At 32.4% G+C, this 19,031-nt stretch overlaps 1 protein-coding gene across 1 annotated transcript; it reads left to right on the top strand.

Annotated features, from left to right (window-relative positions):
* Positions 1-1,337: 1,337 nt before the first annotated feature.
* Positions 1,338-16,673, top strand: LOC134249166 (carbohydrate sulfotransferase 15-like). Its single transcript, XM_062731541.1, has 8 exons — positions 1,338-1,403; positions 8,586-8,802; positions 9,399-9,639; positions 10,176-10,295; positions 12,199-12,358; positions 14,760-14,913; positions 15,329-15,476; positions 15,880-16,673. Exons 2-8 carry the CDS (start codon positions 8,587-8,589, stop codon positions 16,671-16,673), a joined length of 1,833 nt encoding a protein of 610 aa, XP_062587525.1. The 5' UTR covers positions 1,338-1,403; position 8,586.
* The last annotated feature ends 2,358 nt before the right edge of the window (positions 16,674-19,031 follow it).

Raw genomic sequence — 19,031 nt, forward strand, 5'->3', positions numbered from 1 at the left:
TTAAATTTGGGGAGGGGCTTAAATAGGCTAAACATGCTGTTAGACCTATTCACTTCTAGAGCAGTGTATAAAGTTTTGTTTGTAGTAAAATTTTAGCTTCCGTTATTTTATCTGGGAATATCAATTTTAAAGCCCAGCATCCGGTTAATCATTAATGATAATTATAATACATTCCAAGATGTACCACATGTGTGAGTCTTATTAGCTTATTGTTGTATTTACCATAATAATACTGAAATAATAAAATCCCAAATTTACATACATGTATTCCAATTAATTGTTGCATTTGAATTAAGCAAAATATCAATCCTGGATGAAATCAACCAGGCAAGATACATGTAGGAGAGTGAAAGATATGATTGCTTTGAAATGAACAAGTTGTAACAGACTAGCTTGAATTTAGCCCCTCTTCAAAGAATTATAAGTAAAGGTCACATAGAAAGATACAACTATGCAGGATTTACAATAACTGTCATTTAGGTATGTACCTTCATGCATACTCATTGAAAGACATTTATTTGGCACTTGATTACTGATGCCATATTTTTAACCCATTGTCATAAAAATAGGAAAAAAGTATAGAGTTTATGAAATGTTGGTCAAAGGAGTATATCTTTACTTAATAACCTTGTTTGTTAAAAAGATTTATTTTCTCATAAATATATACAGTAAGGATAAAAAGTGAATATTCAAATGTTGTAGTTCATATGATAATGTATATTTTATTACACATGTACATGTACATGATATGCCTTTCAGTACGAAATACGAGTACTTCAACAATAATTTGAACAATAATTTAATTCTCTCAAAGTAGAGAGTGCGCGAGTGGAATTGTGGGAAGGGGACCAGACTACAATAATGTGGAAAATGTTTTAAAATTTAAATTCTTCTTGAAACACCTATGAACAAAAATAAAATCTACAAGTACGTTACATGTCAACTGATTTTCAAAAGAGATTATTCTATCAGTTTATGATGACGTACGGGATAGGAATAAACATCACCAGGGTGCTGGCATTACACATGTAATATACACTTTTTAAAAATTCGGTTCATTCCCTAGTATACCCGTAGGTAACGTGACGCTAGGCAATCGTTATTTCTCGGTTAGTGCATAAAACGTTTGTACTTTCTCTCTCTCTCAACAGAACCTATTCACACCACAGATTTACTTTTAACGCTTCTGTTATATGTTCAAATAACCGTGACGTACAAAAGCAACCGAATGAAAACCGGACAGTGGAAAGCATGTCAGAAAATCTTGTAATGGCTATTTAAATTGTAAGACCTTTGTCATTTGGATGTACTCGGACAAAACACAGAAAACTGAGAACGGAAACAAATGCTGTCTCATAAATGCATTGATGTTTTACATTCATGGCAGGGTAGGGTCGCGTAAGGTCAGTAAACATTAATTTTCAATTTTTCTGAATCACATTATATATATATTTCCTACTAGAATTTTGAACTCTGTGATAGGAGAACTCGTTTACGACGCTGGTATTTCGTAATCCTGAACTTTATTTTGTTACGGTCGGTGTATTTAAATGTACATGTATATACTAGTATATCAACAACTGATTAGCATTAAAAATCTTAAATGTACGTTTTGGTTCACTTGTTAACCATTTTTATTTGTTCCATAATATAAAATTGTCCGTAGCGGTTTAAGAATATTAACTGTTTTTGAAATGATGTAAATGTTGTAAATATCCAGTTCCCAAGCGATCACTGAATTTAACAAACCAACCTCGAACGTTTTCTTTGGGTTATCTGGACAGGATACACAAAGCTTTCTTCTGAGACTGACCACGATATGGCCATATATTCCGTTAATTGCTTATCATTCTATTTACATTATCCAGTATTCGATTTTAAGGCAAACATTTTAAGCCCGGCGGGTGGAAAGAAGCATCACATGACCTCGTATACAGAACAAATTGTTTATCTATGGATGCATGACCTCACAGATTAAATTGTGATGATGAAAACCTACCTGTAAATCATTTATCAATATAAATTGAAGATATTCCCGATTATACATATTAACATATATATACCCGGTATTATAAAATTTCAATTTGAATCGCTTGTACAAGAGGGGAGGGAGCCGGTAATTTTTTCCAAAATAGTCTTCCAATAGTACGTAGATTTTGTATAAAATTGTTTCATTTGCAGGCCACTTTCCACAACATACACACAATATGCACATGGCGTCTCAAAATGTGTGGAAAAAATTCTCGAGATGGACGTTAAACATCATAAAAACAAACAAACAAGATACACTTTAAAGGTTTTGTTGAAGTGTGGTGTACCCTTTTATTGTATTTACCCCCCCCCCCTCCCGATTTTCGTGTTTAATTAGGTTTTTGGTTCATTTGGTTTAGGATTCAAACACCCCTCCTAACATACACTGAAAATGGTCCTCTCGAGCTGAGTTGTAAAAATTTTAATAATTATTTTAAAGCAGATTTGAATCCTTTGACAATTAATTTTTTTTCAAATGCTTAAATTTCTTTTATAATCATCTTGATGGAAAGTTAAGTTTTAACTATATTTCTGAACGTTCCCAAATGTCAGGGATGTAATATTGTACGCAAGAACAAAATTCATGTTTTGTTTTGGAAGCAGGTGCCATTTTTACAAAGAAAAGTTTCATAACATTGCAGAACTAAATTTCGAACCATATTTTCCAGTATACATGTACAATAAAACTCAATGACTGTGTTTCTGTCCAAGCAATATATGAACAAGCTAATTCAGAGAATTCGTGTCCCCCGCTTAGGGAAAAAGTCGGCTCCCCCTGACTGAATTTGTAGAATTATTCAAAGTATACATGTATACTGAAGGAAATAAAATACATGTATGTCAATATGCATATAAAGATTTGATTGCTTATTCTTTATTATGTGTATAGATTTTTTTATATGGAATATTTATCACACTGTAATGATGATTTTATAACCTCATAAATTTTTCATTTCACATGCTGAATACTATCATTTAGTAAAAAAAAAAGTATTTAAAAAAAAAAAAAAAAAAAAGAAAGGTTCGATCGAGATTCGATCCCGGGACCTTTCACACTCGAAGCGAGAGACATAACCACTAGACCACGGAGTCGCTTTACATGGCCGGAAGTATATGCAGAACTGAAGTCACATACATGTATATATTCATGTTTTCATGTTCGGTATTCTCAAAATTTTACACAATCCATGGTGTTTGATTTATTTAGCCTTTATTAAACAGTGCTAATAGATGTAATAAGAACATAAAGTCCGCCGAGAGCCTGTTTTATACGCAATAACTCTCCTCATGCCCCTGCGCTAAAAATAGCGACATGTAATACTATAAATACTAATAAAACAAACGGGGCGGGGCACTTTGAGAGGGGCGAGAGACGTCCTAGGGAGTTTTGGTATAAAATTACATTGCATAAGCTCAAAATCTTCTTGAAATATCGCCCGGAAATGATAGTGTTACACACTAACATAATGTATAAATTTACGACCTTGAACTTTGACCTTTTGACCTCAAAATCAATAGGGGTCTTCTTTAGGCCACAGGGAGTTGTTATGTAAAATTTCATTGCAATAGCTCAAATGGTTCTAGAGATATCGTGTGGAAACGAAAGTGTTTTAACAGACAGAATTTGCTTATTTATGACCTTGACCTTTGAGCTTTTGACCTCAAAATCAATAGGGGTCTTCTTTAGTCCATAGGGAGTTGCTATGCTAAATTTCATTGCAAAAGCTCAAAGGGTTCTCGAGATATCGTGTGGAAACGAAAGCGTTACAGACAGACAGAAAGACGGACGGACGGACGGACGGACAGACGGACGGACGGACAAACCCAAATTAATATCCCCCACTTTTCAAGCGGGGGACAACAATATGAACAATAACAATGAATATTGAAATCCTAAGGGATCAACAATACTTTGAAAGGTCCAAATTCTTTTTGATATTTCTTAACTGCATGTATACATGTATTCTGAATTTTATGCTTATTTAAAGTTTAAAAGAAATATGGTTTAAACTAAATATCTTTTGATTCATATGCAAATAATTTTATAATAGGTCAAGGTCAAAGATTTACTATAGTATTCATTTTTGCATTTTAAGGTCAAAAGTTATACATGTGGCTATACGCTCGTTTGTCGCTGGCTGTCAGCATCAATGATGTTGTTTCACAGAAACCATCTCGACTAAACTTACAAAAACGAATAGATTTCTTCTCAATCCAGTTAATGATATATAGAGCACTTTAAAGTTAAAAGAAATGATTCTTAATATCCAGAAAGCATCGAAATTTCTGACAATTATGAACACCTTTAATGAAAAGTTTATATAAACAAATGATACGTTAGTCATGCTGTTTGGTTCAGTGGAGGTACCTCGTTGAAATAAAACGATGCAGTATTTCTTTTACCATTCCCATATATTATCATATCTATTGTTCGTTCAGCCATACTATAATGTTTACGATATCAATTAGGAAAACCAATTAAGGTCAAAATTCCATTTAAATCCCCAGACCAGACTCGTTCACTGATACTTTCCGAAAATAAGACTTGATAGCTTGAGGCTAAAAATTGGTATACATGTACAATTTGAACCTTAACGATGCTTATTTGAACGTTCTGGATATGGTAATGTCCATCCTGGGCTTTACATGCACAAGCTTTAAGACATCTACGATCCGTCAAAAGAATTATTTCACTTTTAGATGACCGGGTTGTAATTAAGATTTTATATGAGAGCAATACTTCCTTTAATTGTATAAACTATAAATCAATATATATCGATACATGAGGTAAGTAAAACCAATATCCAGTACCCAATTTATATCCGAACCAAAATCGTCTTTGTTCTGATAATGGTGTTTTTACATGTTCCTTACTGTCCTCAAAATAGAAAATTGTGTTTAAAATCTCTATTACTTGTGAAGTTGTGTAATACATGGTTTAAATACCTTCGCTCTTTTTAAGGAGATTCAGAAAATACAGTTTTAAAGTCAATATTTTCTAACTTCTGCAGTATAATTTCATGCCTTACAGGTTGCTAACACATTTCAGACCGATATATTGTAGAAGCATATTGGAAATAAATTCTACGAATTTCGGGACGCGTTTGATTGACACATTCCATGAAGTATTTGAATATTTCCATAACATCTAAGAATGTTAAATGTTCTTGTGTGATAATGATAAAATTAATAAGGTTAGAACCACACGAAAAAAATCAAAACAAACAGGACAATTTTGTCAGTTTGTGTTGCAGAGTTGACAAATAGAACACTCTGGTGAAATTTCATTATTACCAATAATAGATCTCGTGCCCATGTTTACTAACACAACTGTTTCAATGACATAATGTTTTGGAAAATACCGTGATCATTAACTTTTGATAAATTTCATATTCCTTCAATTCTTTAAACAAGTTATTTCCGAATGGAAATGGAAAATTAAGTTGTAAGCATAACGCCAATTGAAACTTATTCAGTTCAGGCCCCTTTAAAAGTAAAATTGGTCAATTAAGCTGATGTAAATATTGATATAATGTATATTGTTGGTCATTGTCGACCACTTCGATTTCATAATGAATCGATCGAAATTAAAGCAGTGCTTTATTAAGTATTTAGTACCGTATATACTCTCCTATAAGTCGAATTTTTGGGAGTTAATTTTTTGGTCCAAAACTCTATGTCCGACTTATAGGTGAGCTATAAAATGAATGGTATGATATGAGGTCAGTCCCTCTGATATATAAGCTTATTAAATACAACCGACTTATAGGCGGACTGACTTATAGCCGAATATATACAGTACATGTATTCTCTTTCGAAGGGTTACATCTAATGCGGAATGGAAGGCAAAAACCCATCTGAATATCGATGACATTCACTTGTTGACCGCAACCACACAAAGAACTACACACGCTAACTCGAGATTCCCGCCTACATTTTGCACCCATTTAGATCTAATTCAATATTAAATAGCAATTGGCCATAAAATCTTTGTTTAATACAAAGGACAGTTCAATGGTAATTGATTAATTATTTTAATACTGTAGCAGCGCTAAATACTAAATTATCTCTTATTTTAGCTCTAAAAAGGGGTAATCGACGATATTTTCTATGGAAATCGGCATTTCAAGCATCACCGTTTTTTGAAATAGTCTTGAATGTGATTAAGTGTTCCTTAAATCCTTTCTTATGTGTAACACGTATAAATATAAACATATATACATTTAAAATATACTATGTGTTAGTTGTAAACTACATTGAAATTGTTGAAAAAATAAATATTTCTGTCATTGTTTCATTGTTTGTCTATAAACATATGCCCCCTCCCCCCGGTGAAACACAAAAAGCTTTGGTATGAATCTGTGAAATGACAGTCCATATAACATGTATCTGTGAAAAGGATTTTTTGTTTCGGGGGGGGGGGGGGGGGGTTATTAAAAATAATTTCCGTTCAACGTTGATTTCTATAGTGAAAAACACAGGCTTTACCAAAATTTTAGAGATATCTCTCCTTGTTTTCCCCTACAAGTAATGTTTTATGAAAATCCATATAAATATCTATAAAAATACTGAAAATCATTTAAATATGTTAACTTTTGAAAATTGACTCGGAGGTACATGTACATGTAGACAAAATCCACAAATGGTCAATAAGCTGATAAATCAGCAGTAGTTTTATTCGCTAGACTTAATAAATTGATATACAGATCAAAAAGGAGGAAAAACGATCATGCACATGCCTTAATATTGTGATATTTTTCTTCTCTCTATCTCATCTCTCTCTCTCTTTCAATCTTCTAACTGGTACAGATATAAACAGGCACGAAATAACATAGTAATGGATCATTATTTGATTTAATTAATATCAAATACTTCATTAATTTGTTTTAAAAGTTTTTTTTTTTAACTTTTATTCTTTTTATACACTCCGTTTAAAAAAAGCAACAATAATTTGACACAAATTCCAAGGCTAATATCGCATCTGAAAATGATATCGATGAAATAATAATGAAACAATGAAATAATGAATCAAATGTGTTGTTGAATTGCTAGACAACAATGTGCACATCCAGCGAGCGTTACCCAAGGTATACTAATAGACAGGTGTGAAACCCCCAGGCCATGTCGTTTCCTGCTCAGACACTGCTAATCCCTATACACACGAAATGATCGCGGCTAATACTTAATACACAAAGAAACAGAATTTGTAAAAGAAAACAAAAATATATTTTTTTTGCGTTGAATATTTATTAATATAAGCTATAATTTCGTCTGTGAAGTTTATCATTACACCTGCACATCCTATCTTATCTATTGAACACGAAAATCGATAAATATTAAAATTAAAAAGAAAGACATTGTTTTAAAAAGTACTACATGTTAATATGAAGGTGAAAAACGGTATTTTTTCTTGATCTCTTGTATAAAGTTCACGTGCTCAAAGTTAACTCTCGTCATCGAATGCTTTCCGGTCATTTGGCAATTTGAGAAAAATGCCTGCACATTTATATAAAAGAGGTAAATAAAATAAAGTAAAGTTTTCTTAATTTGGGAACATAACATAAACGATGAGAAATAAAGAAAAATAAAACTTTTTCTTGATATCTTGGATAAAGAAAATTTAAGTTCACGTGCCCACTACATGTAATTGCAAACGCTCGTCATCGAATGTTTTCCGGTGATTTGACACATTAAGAAAAAGCCTGTACATTTTATATACAATAAATCGAAATTAATTAATAAACAATATGAAGATGTACATTTTAAAAAAGATGTACATCTTTTTTTTCAAATGAATGCTGAAAATCGTTTATCGAAACTTAAAAACAGTCTGAGTTCAACATTTATTACAGTTTGCATATCATATGAAGATTAAAAAAAAAACAACTAAATTTCTAGTATTTAATTTTGTTTCTTGATAGATTCTTAACAACTTAAAACAATTAACCGATTGCAAAGACGTAACAATTTAATATAATTTTCTATTCAATTTCAAGGATTGTTATGTAATTTTAGAAACAAAAATAAACTTATTTTTTCTTAGTTTAAATTCTATTCAAAATTTATTAATAAACACACTTTTTTTTTTTTTTTTTTTTTTTTTTTTTTTTTTTTTTGTTACAGGGAAAATTCGCAAATTACAATTTGGGGAGATAACTCCCGTTTGTTTACGATACTAATTGTCAGTAATTGATCGATGATTTAACCGCGGCGGGGACAGGTAAGTGATGAATTTCCCGCGGAGGGAACGCGGTTTACCTGTCTACCTGGCCAAATACCGCGTTGTGATTATACCGCGGCGGGGACGCGGGAAATACGGGATCCGCGTTGCCTGTACTGTAGGCGGGAGAACAATGCTATCGTTGCACTTCTTTTCAACTGTACATACCTTTACATTAATGAATCAACATAAGTCATACTTTATACATGTCTGTAGTCACTTCCATTGAAATCCTTATCAAGGAAAGGCTTTATGCATAAGCTTATTCCTTTTCTTTACCAGTTCTAAAATAGATACTTCTTATAGCATAACTTTATTTAATTAGAAATTTCAGGATGAAAAGCCTACTTCAATGGTTCTACATGCTATGTTTCTTTGGTGGCTTTTCTGTGCTATTCATGTTTTTCCATACTGACGTCAAGAGAAAATTAATTACGCCATCATTTGAATCCTTATTCCTGCACAATGCCGATGTCTTTACTGAGGAGGTCCCAAAGTATTATTGCCCAAGTCACATTGAAGAGGATGCGGCTGAAGACATACTTTGTATGGTAAGGATACCTTTGCTACATATTTGTGGACAATATTTATAAGTGGACCACCCTAACAAAAATACCTTAGTAAACTGTACATTGTTAACTATTAGTAAATAAAAAAATCAGTTCCAGTTGAAGCTCTTCACTATAGTAAAGCAAAGTTCCAAAGTTTTCACTATAGTTAATCAAAGTTCCAAAGTTTTTACGATAGTAAATCAAAGTTCCAAAGTTTTTACTACAGTAAATCACAGATTTTACTATAGCCTATAATAGTAAATCAAAGTTCCCAAGTTCTTACTATAGTAAATCAAATTTCCAAAGTTTTCACTGTAATAAATCAAAGTTCCAAAGTTTTAACTTTGGTACTATAGTTAATTACTGTAGTAAACTACAGTTTACTATAGTATTTTGTTAGGGTATGTTGACAGCTTAGAGTACTAGGATAATCTTCTCCTGAAATGGTTTCTGGGTTCAATTTTTTGAAAACATTTCCCCCCTAAGAAATGGGTGTTGAGCCTTTAGTAAATTGTTGAATTATACTGTTTGATGGAATTTGAATTCACTTTGCAAACGGTTACAATTTTAAAATAAGTACATGTTTTGAAAATCAGGAGAGGAAGAAGTTTCTAAAAAATTACAAAAATCCATGCTGGTTTCAAGAGGTAGAAGAGAATGGAAGTTACCCCGCAGAAATGGAACTCCGCTGTTTCCCATACTTCCATATATTTGGTGTTTGTAAGACCGGAACAACGGATCTCTTCTTCCGTCTGACCCGGCATCCTCAGATACTGAATAATTACGGTCTTCTTAATAAGGAGACTTGGTATTGGTCCTGGAGGCGATATGGTCAGGGTAAGTATCAGTGGCGGATCCAAGAATCTTGAAAGGGGGCTACCAGTTTTTCTCTGGATAGGGGTCCACAGCCACACACAGAAATGATTTATTAAATCTTATGTATATTTTAAAAACAAAAAAGGGGTGCGGGCCCCCTGGGCTCCCTCTGATATACTTGTATAATAATTCTTCCTCATTTCACAATGTAACATATTGTGTAGAATTCAGAATTGCATATTTTAAAAATTAAAGTTTTTTTTTTAACTTTTCGTTCTAACCTCCAATGCTTATGTACCGTGTACATGAATGTAAAATGTTTTTTCAATGTATATTTTCAAAATGAACAAGTTTATTTTAATGATAGTACGAACATGTTCATTTAATAGTATATTTAAATTTTAAATTAGTTTATGTTGTAAAAAAAATATCACCTATGTTATTTAAATTTAATATCACCTATGTTATTTAAATTTTATCTTTTAATGTTTTATCTTTTAATTATTTTTATCATGTTTTGTCTTTTAACTTATTTATCAGACATGTATATTAACTAGGTTCCATAAATGGGACAAAAATCACACTAGACCAATTCTCGACGATATTCAGTAGGCCTAAAATGAGGGAAACCAAAATTTCAGTAGTAGACTGGTCACAGTATTCCGACCTCATCACAGGTAAAGTGTTATAATTAATATAAATGCTTTTATTTTCAATTTATATTTTTAAATGCATTTCATTCAAATTTAGACCTAATCAATGTTGCCACTTAATGAGTAGTTAGGAAAATTAAAGACAAGTGAAAAATATTTAAATCTATCTTCACTATACCAGTATAAATGTGTATCTATGCACTCAAAAGAGGGGACTATATATGATTGATAATTTTGTCCCAGTGGCTGGTTGTCTTCCTGATTATAATATAGGCCTAAAGTATAATTTTAAGTATGGTTAGTATATCCGGAACAAGAGTTCAGATTTTCTCTGGCTTGCTAAAATCAAATTAATTTTTATATGGATAATTTTATCTTAGAAAGTTTTGTGTACTGGTGTAATTTCATTATGTTTCGAATAGATGTGACAAAAAAGTCCTTTTTGCATCGTACAGAAAAAAAAATGAATTTCTTAATTTACAGTTTGTGTGTGTGTTCTGAAAAATACTTGGTAAATTAATGAGTAGTAATATATCATCTCAATTTCACTTAATTGTTGTTCTGCATATAGCTATAAGTGTCATAGAAGGTTAGAAAAGAAGGATATGGATATAACGAACAGTATTCAATATCAAAGTCCATAAAACAATACAAAATAGGAGCAGAGCAAACGCGGACCTCCGAAACATCAGAGGTGGGATCAGGTGCAGTGGAGGAGTGAGCATCCCCTGCTGACCTGTCACACCCGCCATATGCTCCTTGTCATGATCGGGAAATAACGGAAAAATCCGTCGTCAATTCAGTGTATAAATAATGGACTAACAATTAGTATGAAAAACGTCAGTCAGCATTTGTCTCAATGATAAACTGTATTTACTGATAAGGTCATTGTATCGACCATAGAATTTACGAAAATGATGACTTTAAACGAGACTGTTGATATTCTTGTTTCATCAACTCGCTTGTCAATAATTTACTTCGTTTTAGAAATTGTTCATACGTAGAGCATGCTCTTGCGTATCGAATCAACTGAGATATATACACTCCGTGTGCAGGTGATGAAGGTATATTGCTGCATAAGTAAGGGAAGCTGACGATAGAAAAGTTAAAGTCATCACGTTTATCATATAGCTTGGTTGTTAGATTACCATTTACGTCTTTTTTCAAGTAAAATTCCCAAGTATGAAACAGATGTGTCAGACTCTGTTGTATCCTTTTTCTCAAGATCACCAGGATATATCATGTCGACGTAGGAATGGAAATGACCATTGTTAATTGGCAATACGTCGTCGATATATCTGAATGTCGAGTTGAAGGCCACAGCAAGTGTTTCTTCTTTTCACGCATAAGATTTTGCACAAATTCTGCTTCATATGAATATGAAAATACTATAAAAACCCGTAAACTTAAATATTTTTTTATTAAACATCTGCAACGATTTATATTGATGATAAATTATCAACCGAGTCCAATTTGTTGGCTTTTCTTTTCTTTGATCTTTGATATGTTACTGTTTGTTGTTTTTAAAACTCAGTTTCAGGAAAAATATACAGAAACTTTTATCAAGCCTTACGAATACAAATTGACAAAAGCTTTCTAAACAACTAGCTTTGCTAAATAAAGGTTCTGACCTTACCAGTTCATGTGACTTTTACTTCAGTTTTTCTAATTGACTCTAAACTTTACAACATTCAAGCCCAAAAGTCTATTTAAAAAATACAAATCAGACGCAGAGTAAACAGGGACGTTTCTCTTTTTGCTTTAAATGTGCATACTTAATGAACCCTTGGTGGAGCATTCATTTCTATGGACATATATATGTTTGTATACTTCTAGTTTTACATGTATCCATATCCAATCACGAAACTGTCTTGGCATTGCAAACTTTGAAAAGCGTTGTCCGTTCTATATAGTGTTTCCTATGCAGGTCACGGCGATCCTATGGATTTTTGGGATCACAATCATTGGCGAGAAATTCCACAAAACGCTCCATACCACAAGTCACCAAAATTCTTGACACCACACTTAGTAAAGCATGTGCAACCAAACATCAAATTGATCCTGTTGCTTCGAGAACCAGCAGAAAGGTACAAGATATGATTGCTTTTCAAACAAGTTGTTTATATGCCCCTTTTATAAAAGATAATTTCATGCAAGAAACAATTACAGAGCAGACGGATCCTCAAAAAGATAAAGGGAGAAAAAAATTACAGGTTAAGGTGAATACTCAAAATACATGATACATGATATATTATATACTACTAGAATTAAGATTTGGGGTTCAAAACTGCAGAAAACTGATGGAATTATAGCCTTATTTCTTTCAGTAGATAAAACATATATTGAATGATATTTAAATAATGATATTATTTAAAACTATATCAAAAAATGCGTTTCTAATGTAAAAAGATATGTTACTAATTTTTAGCTCACCTCAACGAAGTTGGGGGGAGCTTATGTGATACCCTCGGCGTCGGCGTCGGCGTCGGCGTCCCAGGTTAAGGTTAAGTTTTTTGGAGCAGTTTTCTTTTTAATTACTTCTGTGTCCTATACTGATTAGACATGCATGGAAAATGGTTTTAGTGTGTTTTATTGTACCAGACAAAGTTTCAGATGCTGCAATTTCAGCAAAGGAATTACCAGGTTAATGTTTTTGGAGCAGGTTAACATTTTTGGTGCAGTTTTTGGTGTGGGTTTCATTTCCAAGTAACTATCAGGCCTATGTTGACCAAACTTGCATGGATGATACATCTAAGGATGCATACTACCGGGATTGCTTCGGATGCTGAATCTGACCTACATTTTCCGGTTGAGTGAACAGGTTAAAGTTTTTGGTGCAGGTTTCATTTCCAAGTAACTATAAGCCCTATGTTGACCAAACTTGCATGGATGATACATCTAAGGATGCATACTACCGGGCTTGCTTCGGATGCTGAATCTGACCTACATTTTCCGGTTGAGTGAACAGGTTCAAGTTTTTGGTGTAGGTTTCATTTCCAAGTAACTATAAGCCCTATGTTGACCAAACTTGCATGGATGATACATCTAAGGATGCATACTACCGGGCTTGCTTCGGATGCTGAATCTGACCTACATTTTCCAGTTGAGTGAACAGGTTAAAGTTTTTGGTGCAGGTTTCATTTCCAAGTAACTATAAGCCCTATGTTGACCAAACTTGCATGGATGATACATCTAAGGATGCATACTACCGGGATTGCTTCGGATGCTGAATCTGACCTACAATTTCCGGTTGAGTGAACAGGTTAAAGTTTTTGGTGCAGGTTTCATTTCCAAGTAACTATAAGCCCTATGTTGACCAAACTTGCATGGATGATACATCTAAGGATGCATACTACCGGGCTTGCTTCGGATGCTGAATCTGACCTACATTTTCCGGTTGAGTGAACAGGTTAAAGTTTTTGGTGCAGGTTTCATTTGCAAGTAACTATAAGCCCTATGTTGACCAAACTTGCATGGATGATACATCTAAGGATGCATACTACCGGGCTTGCTTCGGATGCTGAATCTGACCTACATTTTCCGGTTGAGTGAACAGGTTCAAGTTTTTGGTGCAGGTTTCATTTCCAAGTAACTATAAGCCCTATGTTGACCAAACTTGCATGGATGATACATCTAAGGATGCATACTACCGGGCTTGCTTCGGATGCTGAATCTGACCTACATTTTCCAGTTGAGTGAACAGGTTAAAGTTTTTGGTGCAGGTTTCATTTGCAAGTAACTTTAAGCCCTATGTTGACCAAACTTGCATGGATGATACGTCTAAGGATGCACACTACCAGGCTTGCTTCGGATGCTGAATCTGACCTACATTTTCTGGTTGAGTGAATAGTTAAAAGTTTTTGGTGCAGGTTTCATTTCCAAGGAACTATGAGTTCTTTAATGAACAGTCTTGCATAGATGATACATCTAAGGATGCATACTTCCAGGCTTGCTTCGGAAGCTGAATCTGACCTACTTTTTGTGGATGAGTGAAAATGTTAGTTTTAATGCATGTTTCATTTCCAATAAACTATGAGCCCTATAATGAGCAAACTTGCATGGATGATACATCTAAGGATGCACACTAATGGACTTGCTTCGGATGCTGAATTGGACATACATTTTTCAGATAATAGACAAGGTAAAAGTTATGGTTGCAGGTCTATTACCAAACACTATAAGGCTTATATAACATTGTATAAACCAAACTTTCACAAATGCTGCATCAAGAGATGAAAACTCTCAAATTTGCTTCAGATGCTGGATTTTCATTACATTTTCATGAAGAAAAAGTAGTTTAAATTTTTTATGTAGGTCTATTTCAAAGTATCAGATCAAAATTGCTTTTAAAAATATTTTCATTTTTGGAATGTATACTTTTTGTTGGTTAATTGTGTGACTTTGCCTTACTTAAAGACAACATTCGTTGAGGTGAGCTCTGTAATCTCTGATTACCTATGTTTTTATTTTACTTACAATGTATTTCAGATTGTACAGTCATTATTACCATGGACAATATGGCAGAACATCGGAAGAATTTCATCATGACGTCATCACAGGGATACAAGTGCTAAACGAGTGCCTATCCTTTAACAGTTACAGAACTTGTTTATATGGATATAATATATCCGAATTAATGCGTGTAAGTCTGCAGATAGAAAGATAGGGTATTACAAGAATGGTAAAATTAAGGATATATTACGATAAATAACTTCTTTCCGTAATTTTTAAATGAAAGGAAAAATTCCATTTATGGATCTCTTTCAAATTATATGCACCTTATTTTGAAGGAATACGAAAATCCTTAATAATTACATTATTTTATAATATTTCTTAAATACCACTTCATTTTTCAATTGTGAAATGCATAGTTTATTTATAGACGAGTTTAATTGTTAAAGAATACACCATGGACTAGTATTTATGGGTTTTGTTTTTTTTTACATGTTTCTCGTAATTATTCTTTTGATTCCAGTTTTGTTTATATTGTCTATTTCATATGCCTTTTACATTTTTAAATCGAAAGTTCTGATAAATAACCTGTCATATCTTTTCAGCTTCCACTATCCGCTAGTTTATACTATATTCATCTCCAAGAGTGGCTAGATGCATTCCCCCGGGAACAGATATTTATTTTAAGGAATGAAGATTATCAGAAAGATGTGAAATACAGTCTCTTAAAATTATTTTCATTCCTTAATGTTGGTAAGTAGGTTTGTTTCTTGAAATAAATGGATCATATATGACATGCAATCAAAGTTGCATTTTATGAAATGCGACAATCTAAACGAACTTCACTATTAAATCAAAATATAACTTATACAAATACACAGCTCAAGATATAGATATTAATGATAAAATATAACCAAATAGAGTAATTGTAGATGGTACTTATTCATAATTGTAGTTTGTTTGGGTCTTGTAAACTGGATAACTCAGTGGTAAGGAAAACCAGACCTAATAATGTTCAATTCAAGATCCAGTCAAAAATTTTCGTTGTGTATTTCATTCTTTATTCTTTCATACTACACATCATTCGCACAATTCGGCTTCATTTTTTTTCCCTTATATGATCATCCAATATTCAACTTATTTCATTTTGTTTTAGGAGACATTTCGTCAACTCTTTTAAACCAGATAGCAAATATGCCACACAAATACGAAACAAAACGGAAGCAAAGTCAAGGCTCTATGCTGAACGAAACATGGGAAATATTATCTGATTTTTTCGAGGAACCAAATAGAAAATTGGCAGCCATGTTAAATGACGAAAGATATCTTTGGAAAGACGCAGTATTCAAGTTCAGACCTAAAAAGATACAGAGTAAAGGAATAAGGATAAAGGGAGACGATCATTTAAGGCATTACTACGAAAGAAAGAAAAATTCAAAACTAAATCCCAAATCTATGATTGATCGTTTTATTATGTCATCCAGTTCCTTTGAAGAATGGGTAGCAAAGGTGAAGAAATATCAGGAAGAAAGATATAAAGCAAACAATCGGATTCCGAGGAGAAAGTCACAGAGAAATTTTCATCGTGAAAAACTTAAAATGATGATTCAACCATCTTCTTTGCCATTTCCTCCATCTAATAGAAATTTAACATTACATCAATCAAAAAGAAATGAAAGTGAAGTTTTAAAAGTAGTAACGTTAACAAACAGTTCTATATCAGATCAGAAGAGACAATATATTCAGAAAGATTTTACAAACACAAGTGAAACTAAAAGAACGGAAACTATGAACAATTATACAGATATTAGTCAAAGTATACCAGCTGCTCATGTAGGAAATATAACTCGTATTAGTTCGAAACCAATAAGAAAAAGAATGCGAAATTTTCATCGAGGAAGAAAAAGACGTGAGAGACGGACATTTCATAACTTTAAGTCTTTAAATTGACATACATGTATATCTTTTATGTGGGTTGCCAAAACTCATCTACCATGTTGATGATTATGTTTAACTGTGAATGCGTATTTTTGTTCGAAGTGCAATATACATTTCTTGGAACAAAACTGTTAAATATCATTATGCGGTACATTGTTGTTTTACTTTTTAAATTTTTTTTTTCAACTTCCAAAGAACAGTTTGTGTTCTTGAAAACTTTCTACTTTGTTAATTTATGTGGGATCAAGCGGGTAAGAAATAAAATACTCAAAAGTTTTTTTTCTGTCTTCTTGGTCCTGTATTTTTCTGTTTTGTTGATATCAATGATGAGTGGTTCCTTTATTTATGATTGACTGTAAATTGTAATAAGTCTTATTCGAGAATTTTTATTATCGAGAATTCGACTTATAAAGAGGAATCACTCTTCAGTTTAGACCATCCTTTACTCATAAATGAAGTTAAAACAATTGTATACCTTTACTCTGCACTCAGAGCCATAGAGCATTGAGAGATCTTTATTGTGCCATTACTTGCTCTGACAAATTAGTTTCGGTTTTTAAGGTCTTACTCGAAGGAGCCGAAATTTTCATGTCATGTCAAAATGCCGCGCTTGAAGGAATTTCTTTTTATCGAGTTAGGTTAGAGAATATTGACAATCTGGATAAGTTTTCTTTGTGATATATTTGAAGAAAACCCCCAATATTCATGACTGGTTTTTCTTCATATTTCTTTGAAAGTAATGAATTGAATTATTTTGTCATATGTAAAATGTTGATTTGACTTGCTATTGCTGCTCCTGATGTGTGATGTCTGAATGGACTTTTGCGTTTAAATATTGCTCGTTATCTTCAAAACCTTTTACATGCGAAAATAGAAAACACGATGGCCTTCAAATCGACATTCAGATATATCGAAGACACATTATCGATTAACAATACTTATTTCCATTCATATGTCCACTAGATGTATCCAAAAGATCTTGAAATTAAAGAATCCAGAGTCTGACACATCTGTTTCATATTTAGATATGTTACGAGAAAAAAACGTTAATGGTAATCTAACCACTAAGCTTTATGATAAACGCGATGACATTAACTTTTCAAACGTCATCTTCTTTAAACGTATGCAGAAATATACCTGGTCAACTACATACGGGTTTATATCTCTCAGGTATATATTTTCACCATGCATCAAACATACCTTGCCGCGCTTGAATGGAATTTCTTTTTATCTTCGACCCCTACTATAAAAATACAGGTAGCGGTAACTTTAAAAGAAGATAAATATGTTGGTTACGTCATATTTTACATCATCAAAGGGGAATAACCAGAAATTTATGATTGTGCGATTTTTTTTCCTTATAAAATTTGACTTCGATAGTCAAATTCAAAGATTGGTAATTTTACCTAAATTTTAAAGAAATTTCAATATTCTTTTTAGAGCTGGTTTTCACTAGTATTTTCATTTTTTACATTGAAATTAATGAATTGAATTATTTTGTCATAAATTATATATGGATGACACAGTTCAGAAAATTTGTTTAAACTAATATTTTATAAAAATTTGACTCTCTATATATTCCACTCCTCATTATTGCAATAAGCTCCGGATGTGTGATTTTTATATAGAGAATAGGGTAGACTTTATAAAACGTTTGGTTTAATTTTTATTGTTCGTTATCTTCAAAATCTTTTACATGCAAAAATAGAAAACACAATGGCCTTCAAATCGACATTCAGATATATCAAAGACACATTATCAATTAACAATACTTATTTCCATTCATATGTCCACATAAATAATCTTTATCACATATTTGTTAATTTATATATAGAGTGAGTTTAAACAAATTTTTGAATTGATAGGATAGATTATACCACAAATGTGTCATCCATATATAATTTATGTGGCACATCTGTTTCATATCTGGATATGTTACCGCATTATAAGCAAAAAACGTCAAGTGGTAATCGTTCTAACCACAATTAAATTTAAAGTATTATTTAATTAAAAAGATAAAAATATATCCATATCAAGCTTAAATGGCATTTTAAAACTTTTCAAACGTTATTCTAAAAACTCTATTTTTGAGGATATTTTCCTTAAAGGGCATATAATTGTGTCCCAAATTGATATATACCTAAATGTTAAACCCATTTTGTAACACGGGTCTATATCTCTAAAGTGTATATTGAGTATGCTTTACGTATTAACAATTTCTAAAACGAGGAAAGTTATTGACAAACAAGTTGATGAAAAAAGAATATAAATTTTTTCGTTTAAAGCCAAAAATTCTTAAGTTAAGTGGTCGATAATGACATTGTCAGCAAATACAAACTATCATTTAGTCAAATGATGACTGTTGTGACA

This window comes from Saccostrea cucullata, unplaced genomic scaffold (assembly GCF_032062105.1).
Source record: "Saccostrea cucullata isolate Sc308-1 unplaced genomic scaffold, CSIRO_AGI_Scuc_v1 ctg25, whole genome shotgun sequence".
NCBI lineage: Eukaryota > Metazoa > Mollusca > Bivalvia > Ostreida > Ostreidae > Saccostrea > Saccostrea cuccullata.

Bases quoted from the DNA above. Each gene is read 5' to 3' on its own strand.
- LOC134249166 (XM_062731541.1), top strand. From the start codon at position 8,587: ATGAAAAGCCTACTTCAATGGTTCTACATGCTATGTTTCTTTGGTGGC. The intron at 8,803-9,398 runs GTAAGGATACCT...TTTGAAAATCAG, and splicing joins CTGAAGACATACTTTGTATG to GAGAGGAAGAAGTTTCTAAA. The intron at 12,359-14,759 runs GTACAAGATATG...AATGTATTTCAG, and splicing joins CTTCGAGAACCAGCAGAAAG to ATTGTACAGTCATTATTACC.